The following is a 12,612-nucleotide window of genomic DNA, read 5'->3' as shown; positions in this document are numbered from 1 at the left end:
GCAAACAGGGTTGAGTGACTTGCCCAGGGTCACACAGCTAGTCAGTGTGTGAGACCAGATTTGAACTCAGTAAGACGAATCTTTCTGACTCCAGACCTGGTGTTCTGTGCCCTGTGGCACCCTCTAGCGGCTCTGATTTCTTTGGGTCCTTTTTCATCTCTGTGGGGAGCTAGGAAATCCCCAGTACGTTTTCCTAGCGTGAAACCAAATAGCCAGACATTGGAAAGCAGCTGGTTCTGTGTCTCCTCTACGTTCCCTAACATTTCAGAGAAATGTCTCTAACAGACGGGGAGCTGGAAGGGACCTTGAAGGCCAGTGAATCCAGCCCCATTATTTTACTGAGGAGAAAGTTCTTCAGTCTAGCCAGGAAGTCATGCGCACAGCTGGGAAGGGAGGGAGTGGCCCTGCTAGGATTCCAGCTTAAGGAACTCGGAGCCCAGCGTTCTGGGGTTCCCTCTGGATCTCCTTACAGAGTAATTCCCGTTTCTGACGGCAGCGCCAGAGAGCTGACCTTGGTTCTAATTCTCTCTGTGCTAAATCCTGGTTGGGTGTCCTCTGCAGAGGCGCCTCTCGGCCTATCCATCCAAGAGAAGCCATGGCCCTGAATTGTTAAGTATTCTCTCCTCTAATGATCCCACAGGTCCCGTCTCCGTTCTTTCCCATTTCGGAAGGATTTTGATCCAAGGCACAAGCCTCACACCAATCCTGCAAGGGGTGGGGAGGGGGAAATGTTACCCTCCCCATTTTTTACAGATCAGGCTCATTTTACAGTCTCCTCCCCCATCTCTGTCTCTCTGTCTCTGCGCTGTCTCTCCCCCTCCCTCCCTCTGTCTCTTTCTTTCCATTCTTCCCTCCCTCCCTCTCTCCGCCCTCTGTCTCTCCCTCCTTTCCCATTCTCTTTCCTTCCCTCCCTCCCCCTCTCATACTCTGTCCCCTTTCTCTCGCTGTCTCTCTTCCTTCTCTCCTGTCTCTGTTACTCTCTCTTTCTTTCTCTCCCTCCTTCCCTAACTCCCTCCCTCCTTTCCCCTCTCCCCCTCCTCTGCCCCTCTCAATCTCTGTCTGTCTGTCTAGCACATAGCAGAGCTGGGGTTTGAGCCCGGGACTCCTGAAGCCCAATCCAACGATCTTCTCACTGCTTGCCGTCCTGGAAGACCGTCTAAATCCTGAGAGCAGAGAAACGCCTTTTACCATCTCTCCAGAGACGGTAATAGATCGAGGGTCTGGGTTCCTTCCTCCGTTATTTAACGGAGGTTCTGACCGGGTGATGTCCCAGGTCCCTCCCCACCTTGCTGCCCTCTGCCCCTAGAGACACAATCCGGGTGACGCTGCCACGCTGAGCCTTCTTCACGGTCCACGTTGCCAGGGGTTCCCAGTGCCGGTCACTAGGGGGGATCGCACGGTTCCCCTCCTCCCTCCAAAACGCAGGGATCGGACGAAATGACCAGCGTGCTCTCCGGGCCCCCCGTGCACGTGCTGGGGCCCCACGCCCAGGGGGATGAATCTCAGGACCGGGCCGGGGGCGCGACGCACGGGCCGACGGGGCGCGCGGGGGCGCGCGGGCCAGGGGCGGTTAAGAGGCGCGTGGGGCGTCGAGGGAGAGGGCATCGGCCAGCCGTTGCGGAGGCAGGCGAGCCCCAGGGGCCAGGCCGAGCTGAGCCGGGCCAGCGGGGGGAAAGGGGGGCCACCATGACCAAGGACACCCCGAGCCCCACGGGCGGCGGGGGCCGCCGCTCGCCCAAGAAACCTCCGGCGGCGCTGCTGGAAGAGCAGCGGAGGGAGCTGGAGGCCGTGCGCGCCGAGCTGGAGGCCGAGCGGGTCCGCTCGCAGGCGGAGCGCCGGCGCTTCGCCTCCCAGACCCGGGAGCTGCGGGAGGCCGGCGAGCGGGAGCGCCAGCAGCTGGCCGAGCAGCTGCGCTCCCGCTGGGAGATGCAGCGGGCGCGGGAGCTGCGGCAGCTGCGGGACGCCGTGCTGCGGGAGCGCGACGCCGAGATCCGCCAGCTGCTGCGCTGCAAGGAGGCCGAGCTGCGCCAGCTGCAGCAGCGGCTGCACGAAGAGCGGGACCGCGCCGTGCGCCAGGCGCGGGAGCTGCAGCGCCAGCTGGCCGAGGAGCTGCTCGGCCGCGGCCACTGCGGCCGCCCGGGCTCGACGGCGGCGGGCGGCCTCGCGGGCGCCGTCGAGTGCCGCTGCAGGCTTCAGGACGTGCTGGCCAAGCTGCGCTGGGAGACGGACGGCGAGCAGGCGGCCCGCATCCGCCACCTGCAGGCCGCGCTCGACGTGGAGCGCGGCCTCTTCCTCAAGTACGTCCTGGAGAACTTCCACTGGGACCCGGCCTCCGTGCTGTCGACGCGGCCCCCGCGGCCCAACCTGGGCCGGCCCGAGCCCGGGGCCGCCACCGCCGCCACTGTCGTCGCTGCCGTCCGCTTCCAGGCGGCGGGCGCCGGGGAGCTGCCAACCGCGGGCGTCGGGGAGCTGCCGAGCGCGGGCGTCGGGGAGCTGCCAGCCCCAGCCGCCGCCACCGCCACCACCACCGCGGCTGCGACCCCCGCCTCCGCCCCGACTTTTACTCCGCCGGGGCCAGCCCCCCGGGTCGCCCCAGCCACAGGCCCAGTTTACCGCCCGCGGCCCGCGACCTGCGCCACCCGGCCGCGCTCTCTGGACAGCCTGCGCGCCCCGCCGCCGCGCCCCTACTCGTTCCCCTTGGACGACGCCGCCGCCCGCTCCTCCCGGTCTTTGGACGGCAGCCCGAGCCCCGCCGAGTCGCCCGGGGCCGGAGAGCCCGAGGCCGGCGGCCCGCTGGACGGGAGTCCCCTCTACCCCGCGATCCTGCCCCGCCCGCAGCTGGCCCGAGACGACCTGGGCACCGGCGAGAAAGCGCCCGGTAAGGCGCCCCGGCCTAGCCCAGAGGAGCCTCAGCTGGGCTGCGGGAGACCGCCCAGGGCCTGGGGGAGCCTTCCCCGCAAGGAGGTGCCGAGCCTGCAGCAGCCCGGGAAAGAAGGCGAAGCTGGCGAAGCCCCCTTGGCCCTCGCTCCGGGGCAGCCGGCCAGCGCGGCGCCCCGGCACGGAGCCAGCCCGGAGCTGGAGTACAACGACCTGGTGAAGCAGAACTCGGAATTGGCCGGGGCTCTGGAGACCCTAGCCAGGCACTGCTCCGGCCTCAGGGAGGAGAACAGCCAGCTGCGCCGGGGCTTCCCAGAGTCCATCGAGAAGGTGCAGCGCCTCAAGGTGAAGAACGCGGAGCTGGCCGTCATCGCCAAGCGCCTGGAGGAGCGGGCCCGGAAGCTGCAGGAGACCAGCCTGCGCGCTGTCAGAGCCCCGGTCCCCGAGGAGAGCGGCGCCGCCCTGGAGCTGTGCCGTCGGGCCTTCCAGCGCCAGCGGGCCCAGGACCTCACGGAGCAGACCAGCGCCCTGCTGGCCAAGGACAAGCAGATCGAGGACCTGAGGCAGGAATGCCGGCAGCTGCAGGCCCAGGTGGCCGCCTGCCAGGGACCTGCCCAGTGGCTCGACATCAACGACTTTGACCAGCTCCTGCGGGAGTCCCAGAAGGAGGTGCTTCACCTGCAGAGGCAGGTCACCCTGCAGAACTTCAAGAGCCCGTATGCCCAGAGGGCTGCCTCCCCGCCCCCCTCCGCCCGGCTCCAGAACCCTGCACCGGAGGAGGCCGCTGAGGCCCAGGAGCTGAAGCTCCAGGTGGAGGCCTTGGAGCAGGCGCTCAGCGAAAGACGGAAGTGTTGTGAGAGCCTGGAGCTGGACGTGGGCAAGGCCCAGCAGAGATTCCAGCGAGCCGAGGGCCGGCTGCAGCAGGTGCTGAGTGAAAACAGCTGGCTTACCCGAGAGAACAGCAAGCTCCAGGAGAAGGCCCAGTGGATAGAGAAGGTAGACTTGGAGAACAGCGAGATGCGGGGCAAGCTGGAGCTGGTGAGCGAGGAGCGGGACTCTGCAGCCCTTCTGACAGCCCAGCTGCAGCAGCAGGCCAGCCAGAGGGAGGCCCGCTGCCAACAGCTGGAGCGGGACCTCCAGGATGCCCGGAGCGCCCTGGCTGCCCAGCAGGGAGAGGCCCAGAGAATGCGGCAGGCCCACGAGCAGATGCAGAGGGAACACAGGGAAGTTCTGCAGACTCTGGAGGCCCAGCTCCGAGAGCTGGAGAGGCCCTGTGCCCAGCAAGCCCAGGAGGTTAAACCCCCACCACAGCTCTGGGGGAAGTGGGCCAAGAAAGCCACCTGTCCCCTGGAGGGCGTCCCTGACTCCAGCACGCTGGCCAAGAAAGCCAGCACCCAGGCGGGTGCCTCAGACACTGCCTCTGGGTCGCCCAGCCATCAGTCTTGCCCAGCTCCTGAGATGGACAGAGGCAGTGAGGTGGAAGAGTTAGAAGCAGACAGCCTCTCCCGAGCCCTTGAGCCAGAGGGCCCCAGAAGCCACCACGGCTACCCCAGCCAGGGCAGCCAGGACAGCCAGGACAGCCAGGACAGCCACGGTCCTTCTAAACTGAAGATTTTCCTAGCCCGATACGACTATGACCCATTTGCAGGCCCCAATGATCAGCCAGAGGCTGAGCTGCCCCTGACTGCGGGGGAGTATGTTTATGTCTTTGGGGACATGGATGAAGATGGCTTTTATGCCGGAGAGCTGATGGATGGCCAAAGGGGACTGGTCCCCTCCAACTTGGTGGAGCAGATTTCAGACAGTGAGATCCTGAATTTACAACCTCCGGAGGCTAGTGACTCCTGCCTGGAATCCTCCCAGGAAGTGAAATCACACAGTGAAAACTCCAGTCCTGAGAGAAAAGTGACTGGTTCCTTGGAGGTAGTATCCTACGGTAATCTGCTGCCGAAGAAACTGGAGAAGGACATCATGGAGGAGGCTTCGGACTCTTCTGGGGTTCCCTGCCCCTCAAAACTGACTCTGATCCAGCAGCTGCCCCGGGGTGTGGTCGTGGACTGGGAGGCCCCCTTTGCTCCCGACACGCATGGGGCCGTGCAGGGCTACAATGTCTATGTGGACAACGAGTTGTGGCAGAACGTCTGTGCTGGGTCCCGGACCAGAGCCGCCATCAACGACCTGGACCTGCAAACTAGGGCCTACCGCATCTCCGTGCAGAGTGTGATGGAGAAAGGCTGCTCCAACCGGCTGCAATGCTCCTTCCTGGTGGGCCGGGGCTTCTGCCCTGCCCCAAGCCAGCTGCGGCTCAGGAATCTCACCTCCACCTCTGCTGAGATCACTTGGCTCTACAGTAACAGTAGCTACCCCCACATGGTGTACCTCAATGAGCAGGAGCACGGCCTCACCAAGGCTGGAGTCTACTGCTACACCTTTCAGAACCTACAGCCCAGCACTCGCTACTGTGCCCATGTGGAAGTACGGCCTGCCAGGGAGACCTCCAAGAAGCTGTGGGAGGAGATGGCCTCCTCAATTACTTTTAGCACCCCATCGGCCGGGCCGCCTGACCCTCCACTGGATGTCCTAGTGGAGTACCACACCTCCCCAGGCACTCTGCTCGTCAGTTGGATCCCAGTGACCATCGATTCAGCAGGGTCATCCAATGGGGTCCCTGTGACGGGCTATGCCGTGTATTCAGGTGGGCAGAAAGTCATTGAAGTGCCCTCTCCCACAGCAGGGACTGTCTTGGTGGAATTTTCTCAGATACAGCAACAAAAACTTTCCCAAGAGGTCTCCGTGAGGACCATGTCTCATTACGGTGAATCCCCGGACTCAGTGCCAGCCCAGATCCCTGGGGAGTGGTTGAAACGGTCCAGCTCTTACAGATCACCCCAGGCTTTTCCTGTCAACCACAGCTGTGGGGAGCTGGCCCATCCCCAGACCCGTTCGACATTGAGACCATTTGTACCTATCTCCCAAGAGAAGTCCATTCTGGGCAGCTTCGATACCAAGACCAGTACCCCGCTTCCTGCCAGCTGTGGGAGCGCTAAAATGGTTGCCTCTGATGGGTTCCCAGAAGACAGCTTCCAAAGGGGACTTGCAAAGCCTTCAGAAGGTGACTTGCCAAGCCCAGGAGACATCAAAGCCCCTCAGGGACCTGGAGAAGCCTATGCCCTGAGCCCTCTGCCTTCTAGCAGGAAAGAGTCCCATGGGCCTAAGACCATCAGAGACAGCAGGTTTGGGAATCCCAGACATCTGTCTGATGGCCAGATTGGGCTGGAGGAGAAGAATGCTAGAAAGGCTGTTCCAAGATGGATCCAGGTTCAGGAGTTGTTAGATACTCCCCCAGAAAATGGCCCCATGAAAGAGATCTCTAGAGAGAACAATTCTGGTGGGAAGGTGCCTAGGAACAGAGTAGAAACAGAAGCACTAAAGGGGATGACTCAGTCATCAGAGGCCCCTGCTGATTACAGCCACTTGGCTGACCTGGCCAGTCTGGAGGAAGAGGACCAGTATGTGAATATGTGGGGCACAAGGAGACCCGGCCAAAAGAAGGAATTTAGGCTCCAAAAAGGGCAGACCGGGCTGGCTGGTCCGAAGAAAGTGACCCCACTCCCAGAGCCCAGTGCCTTGTTGTATCCAGCCCCCTCAGGGAAGATGACCAAGATCCTGAAGACCAGCCCCACGATGGCTGCCCCCAGGCCATGGCTCAGGGCTCCAGGAAGCAGCCCTTTGAAAGGAAAGGGGGCAAATGATCCTGTCCGAGTGTTCGTGGCCCTTTGGGACTATGACCCCCAGCTGATGTCCACCATCCCAGAGACGGCGGAAGAAGGGCTCGCCTTCCAGCGGGGCCAGCTCCTGACAGTCTGGGGGGATCGAGACCCAGATGGATTCTATTACGGGGAGTGCGAGGGCCGGATGGGCTACATCCCTGGGGACATGGTGTCCGAAGTACAAGTGGAGGGCGGTGGCATCCTCAAGAAGCTGCTCTGGCAAGACCGCCTGCCATCGGGGGTGTCCCTGGATGGCCTCCTGGGGCTCTCTACGCAGCCGCCCAGCCCCCGGAAGAGCTTCTCCATGGGACGGCGAGCCCAGCTTTGGCACCCACAGACCATGGTGGCCGCCTTTGACTACCACCCCCGCCAGAGCGCTAGCCTGAGTGTGACCAAGGAGCTGACCCTGAGCACCGGCGATGTGGTCACTGTGCTAGGCTCCGTGGATGACAACGGCTTCTTCTACGGGGAGCTAAATGGGCAGAGAGGTCTGGTCCCATCGAACCTTCTGAAGGCCCCAGCCCTGAATGCCGAGTAGCCGAGGTCCTGCAGACCTGCCTTCTGCTCCTCCCTCCATCCAGGACAGCCAGCCAGCCCCTGAGGGCATGGCACATCGACAACCACCACATCTATAAAAAAAAATAACCCAAACCTTTTTTCATCCATAGAGACTATAGAATTGTACTCACTCTGAGAATGCAGTTTAAAACCTGGCTTCAGGCAATTAAAAGAAAGAGCAAGAAAACCCAGTTATTTTGGGTGTGTCCCAACAAGGGGGGCTGCGGTTCCAGATGAGTAATTTGATTGCTTTGGGAAATCCCCTCCACTGATGCGTTGGTGACTCTTCTGTAACTGAGCGGCCCGGGGGACTGAAAGGCTGTGCCTTGCCTAGGCTGGCCCGGCTAGTAGCAGACAGAGACTGGATTTGAGCCCAGGTGCCCCATGACTCCCGAGGCCCAACCTGGCTATCCGCTACCCCTCTGGGCTAATGAGGAATGAAAACTATTACAGTGGGCTGGCCCTGACAGGTTTAGAATTTGCTGGTTAGGGACAGAGACAGGGCCAAACTCAGGGCTCTTCACTGGACAGGCTTCTTCTCCTAGGAGAAGAGACAGCTGGTGTTTCGAGAGGGGATGACGCTAAGTGATTGGGTTCCCTCCGTGATTGAATGTTAGATATTCAAAGCATCTCATCCATGTGTCAGGCTAGTCTGGCCTGGGAAGAGAGAGGTCTGGAAAATATCCACTTTCTAGCTTTTCCTAAGCTGCCCCTCCTTAAAATACAGAAAGGAAAAAGAGTGTATTCCCTGTATATCTCATTCCTTCCCTCCCTTCCCCTGCCCTGGATACAGGAGCCGACTCTGGAATCCCTTCTTGGGTGTCCAAGGGTGGGAGAAGGAACGGTGGAAGGGTGGGCCTTGAGGAGGCTGACTCAGGCTTTGTCAATATCCAGACCTGCATGGCTTAGGATCGTAGGATCCAAGCCCCCCCCATTTATTCAGAGGGGGAAACTGAGGCCCCGAGAAGTGATAAGACTTGATCAAGGTTACAGAGATAGTATCAGGAGGGGGATTTGACCCCAGAATCCATGCTCTTTCCACTGTCCCAGGCTACAGTGTGAGGTCCTAACCAGATCTGGGCAGATTGGTGGAGGTATTGGAGTCTAAACAATGTTGAAATCCATTTCCTTCTAACTCGTCCCCGTGAAGGTCATCCCTCGTGTGCAGATCAAAAGGAATATCAGGTAATCTGGACCCAGACTGGAGGATATCTCTCATCACATCATCAGGACTTTCTGTACTTCCCCAACATACGTATCCATTCCCATACCATCCCCCAACACATGCACACTCATATACACATGCGTGCATACATGTATACGCACACTCATATACATATACATGCACGTGTATACACACCCACTCACATACACATGCGTGCACACATGTATATACACTCATATATATACACATGCACGTGCATACACACACTCATATACACATGCGTGCACACATCTATACACATATATATACGCGCACGCACATATACACACACACTCACATGCACACACGCACACACACACACACACCCTTTAACTGCAGAGACCTGCTTGGACTGTCCTTTTCCATAAGGCTGGGGGGAGATTAAGGGGAGAGTCTATACTCCTGTAACTTTATAGAAATCATTCATTCAACAAACATTTGTCAAGCTTGCCCAAATAGTGGGCTAACTACTGGAGATTCAAAGTCAAAACCAAAACATTCCCTGCCCTCAAGGAGCTTACATTCTACTGGGTGGTGGTTGGAGATAAATTATGAGAAATATTCTCTGGCTTAAATTATATGCTTTGGAGGATGAAATTCCTTTAGGGGGTTGGGAGTGGAAATTACAGGACCTCAGATTTAGAGCTGGGAGCTTAGAAGACAAGTCCAATCCCCTCATTTGTGGGAAACTGAGGCTAAGATACTTGCCCAAAGCCACACTAAGTATCAGGTAGCACAGAGAACCAAGAATATGTGAACCCCAGTCTTCCATTACTCTCTTGTTGTTCAAAGAGTGGCCCTTCTAAGCTCTAGGGGTCCTCCCAACTCCCGATGGTAGGGGTAAGTTGGTCCCTTGGAGTTCTGGGGGTATCTCTGGGAGACTGTGGGGTTCTTCTCTAATGTTCTCAATTCCAATGTTTTCTCCCCAATATCAGTCTCCAGTGAACATAGATTCCCAGTTTCATTTAACCAATTAAAATGAATTCATTTTTCCGAAGGGCTATTTCCCGAGACAATAAAGCAAGAATCACTGTACAGATATAATTCTCTCTACCGCCAGGGGCACTCTTTCTCCTGTTCCCATATAGTCCCTGGGGAGACTTGGCTTAACCTTAAAGCGGTGCCTGTAAGGCCTTCGTCCCTCCAAGTCGAGTTTTTGAATGTGCCAGAGCCGATGAACAGATTGGGCATCTCGACTGAATCGGTGAGGGAACTCAGACTAGGAGCCATGCTCCTGAATAATTGCAGTATTTATATAATACCTACTAAACATCTTCTTTACATTAATTGTTTGAGCCCCACAACAAGGTGCTATTACCTCCATTTTACTGAGGAGGAAACAGACCCCAGAGGTTAAGTGACTTGTCCAATTCCACACAACCAGTGTAAGAGGGTTGGCATCTGGGATCATCTGGACATTGAGTCCAGCATTCTCGCCACTCTGCCAGGCAGGTCAGTCAGTAAACATTTCATGCCTACTGTGTGCTAAGCACCAGAGATAAAAAGAAGGGAAAAGACACTCCCTACCCTCAAGTTGCTCACAATCTAACAGAGACAGCCTGCAAATAATGATGTTCAAACAAGGTATCCATAGGATAAATAGAAAATAATCAACAGAGGTAAGGTATTAGAATTAAGAGGAATTTGGAAAGACTGTGTAGCAAGTGGGATTTAATTTAGGACTTAAAGGAAGCTAGGAGTGGATGAGGGAGGGAATTGCAGATGTGGAGGATGGCCAGTGAAAATTCCCAGAGCCAAGAGATGGAGGGTCCTGTTCATGGGACAGCCCAGAGACCAGTGTCACTGGATTGATGAGTGCCTGTCAGGGAGTGAGGTGTAAGAAGACTGGAAAGGCAGGAGAGGGCTTGATTATGAATGGCTTTGAAGACTATCCTACATTCTGTATTTGATCATCCTGGGGGCAATGGGAGCCTCTGGGGTTTATTGAGAACAGGGGCGATGTGGTTGGAACTGAGCTTTAGGAAAATCATGTTAGTGGCTGAATGGAAGCTAATCTGGAGGCAGGGAGAGCAGATGGGCTGTTGTAACAGTCCAGGCATGAGGTAATAAAAGCCTGAAAATGGGGGCGTATTTGAGAGAGATTAGGAAAGTAAAATCAACAGGCCTTGGTAACGTTGGACGTGGGGCTAGGGACAATGAAAGAGTGAAGAGTCAAGGATGACACATAGGTTGGGAGGCTAGGAAGATGGGGGTTGAAAGTAATAGGGTGGAAAGGGGGAGGGGCTTAGGGGAAGCTAACGAGGGCAGTTTTGGACATGGTGAGTCTTCTGGACATCCAGTTGGAGATATCTGATAGACCAGATCAGCGGAGAAGCTGGGACTGGATAAGTAGACGTGAGAAGCATCAGCATAGTGATTATAATTGAATCCAGGGGAGCTGATAAGATCACCAAGTGAAGAAGTATAGAGGGAGAAGAGAAGAGGGCCCAGGACAGAGAGCAAGGGACAACCATGGTGAGAGGGATGAAGATCCATCAACGGAGACAGAGGAGTGGTTAGAGAGGTAGGCAGTATACAACGTCCAAGTTGGAAGAGACTTGGTTGAACTCTCTCATTTTACAAATGGGGAAACTGAGGCCCAGAGAATTAAAGGGACCCATTGTCATGTAAGTGGGGGAACCAGGAGTAGGACCAGAATCACAGAATGTGAGGGTTGGAATGGACCTGAGCGGTCATCTCACCCCATCTTACCCACACTTGAAAGGAATCCCGACGGTAATATAACCAATAAGTATTCCTCCAGCCTCTGCTCAATGACTTTCAGTGAAGAGGAATTCGTTTTCTTCTGAGGCAGCCATATTTGGACAGTTCCAATCGGATCCTCGGTCACCTCTTCCCACGGTTGTGATATGCTGGTGAGGGTCCAATTCGAGATGCGGAGCAGCCCAGGGGATGGTGACTCCTATTTCTGATTCGTTCTCTCCCTATCTCTTCCCTCCACACACACCTTTCGAGCCTTTGGGGCCCTGCCATGTGGTCCCCCTGGGCTAGCAACATACTCAGACAACATGGTGGGCAGGGATGAGAGGAGCATCCTCTGGTAGGAGGCTGGGCTCTGCTCACGCCTCTCTTGAAGGTCCTGGATCCCCAGTCAAAATGAAGCACGTAGGGAGGGCAGCTAGGAGGTGTTTCACTTGGGGCCATGACACCTGACCCACGAGTCCTCAGTTCCCACAGCTTCAGGCATCAGGGCCTCAAAGTTTAGGCAGTTAAAAAAGTGGGAAGACATGAGAATGAGCCCAGAATGGAGGAGGTCACTGACCACTGATCACCTACAGATCCCTTATCGAGCCCTAGCCATTTATTTCACTAAGGCAGAGAGAAGTGTCTAAGGGGAGAGCTGGAGAAAGCGAGAGGGTGGAGGTATGAGGGAGGGAGGGAGGGAGCAGGGGTCCAGGGCCAGGTGAGAAGGAAGGACATTGAGTTTATCTTACTACAAAGAGTGCTGGGTTTGGAAGTGGAAGACCTGGATTTGAAACCCATCTCAACCCCTCTCCTTTTTGGGGGTGTGGGGGGGAGGCAATCAGGTTTAAGTGACTTCCCCAGGGTCACACAGCTAATAAGTGTCTGAGCCTGGATTTGAACTCAGGTCCTCCTGACTCCAGACCCAGCACTCTACCCACTGCACCACCTAGCTGCCCCCAGACCCTTCTCTTCTCAGCTGTCAAATGATCTTCCTTAAGTTCCAGGGGTACCATATGGTACCCCTATTCAGTAAACTCCAGTGGCTTCCTGTTACCTCTAGGATTAAATATAAAATCTACTGTTTGGCTTTTAAGTCCTCCAGAACCCACCCCCCTCCTACCTTCCCAACCTACTTACACTTCCCCCTCCCCCTGCAGGTAGTATTTAATCCACTCTCTCCCTATCCCTTTCATTCTAGTGTGTTCCCTCAGTCGATTATCTCTAATTTGCCATAAGCCAGTCAGACGATAAACATTTAATACCTGCTATGCACCAGGTATTTTGCTCAGCCCTGGGAATCCAAAGAAAGGCAAAAGACCGACCCTGTCCTCAGAGAGCTCACACTCTAAAGTGGGAGGCAACATGCAAATAATTGTACAAAGGAGACAGGATAAACCGGAGAGAATCTAACATTAGGGGGATCAGGAAAAGTTTCCTGTACACACCCTCTTTGTACCTGGTTGTCTGCATTCTTCTCCTGCTGGACAGTGAGCTCCT

General features: G+C 56.6%; 1 protein-coding gene across 1 annotated transcript; it reads left to right on the top strand.

The window, feature by feature from the left end:
* Nucleotides 1–1,686: 1,686 nt before the first annotated feature.
* On the top strand, nucleotides 1,687–7,185 carry LOC114032240 (RIMS-binding protein 3A-like). Its single transcript, XM_027847481.1, has one exon. It carries the CDS (start codon nucleotides 1,687–1,689, stop codon nucleotides 7,183–7,185), a length of 5,499 nt encoding a protein of 1,832 aa, XP_027703282.1.
* Nucleotides 7,186–12,612: the final 5,427 nt, after the last annotated feature.

This window comes from Vombatus ursinus, unplaced genomic scaffold (genome assembly GCF_900497805.2).
Source record: "Vombatus ursinus unplaced genomic scaffold, bare-nosed wombat genome assembly UNPS02015411.1, whole genome shotgun sequence".
Classification (NCBI taxonomy): Eukaryota; Metazoa; Chordata; class Mammalia; order Diprotodontia; family Vombatidae; genus Vombatus; species Vombatus ursinus.
This window is presented reverse-complemented; position numbering and strand designations above follow the sequence as displayed.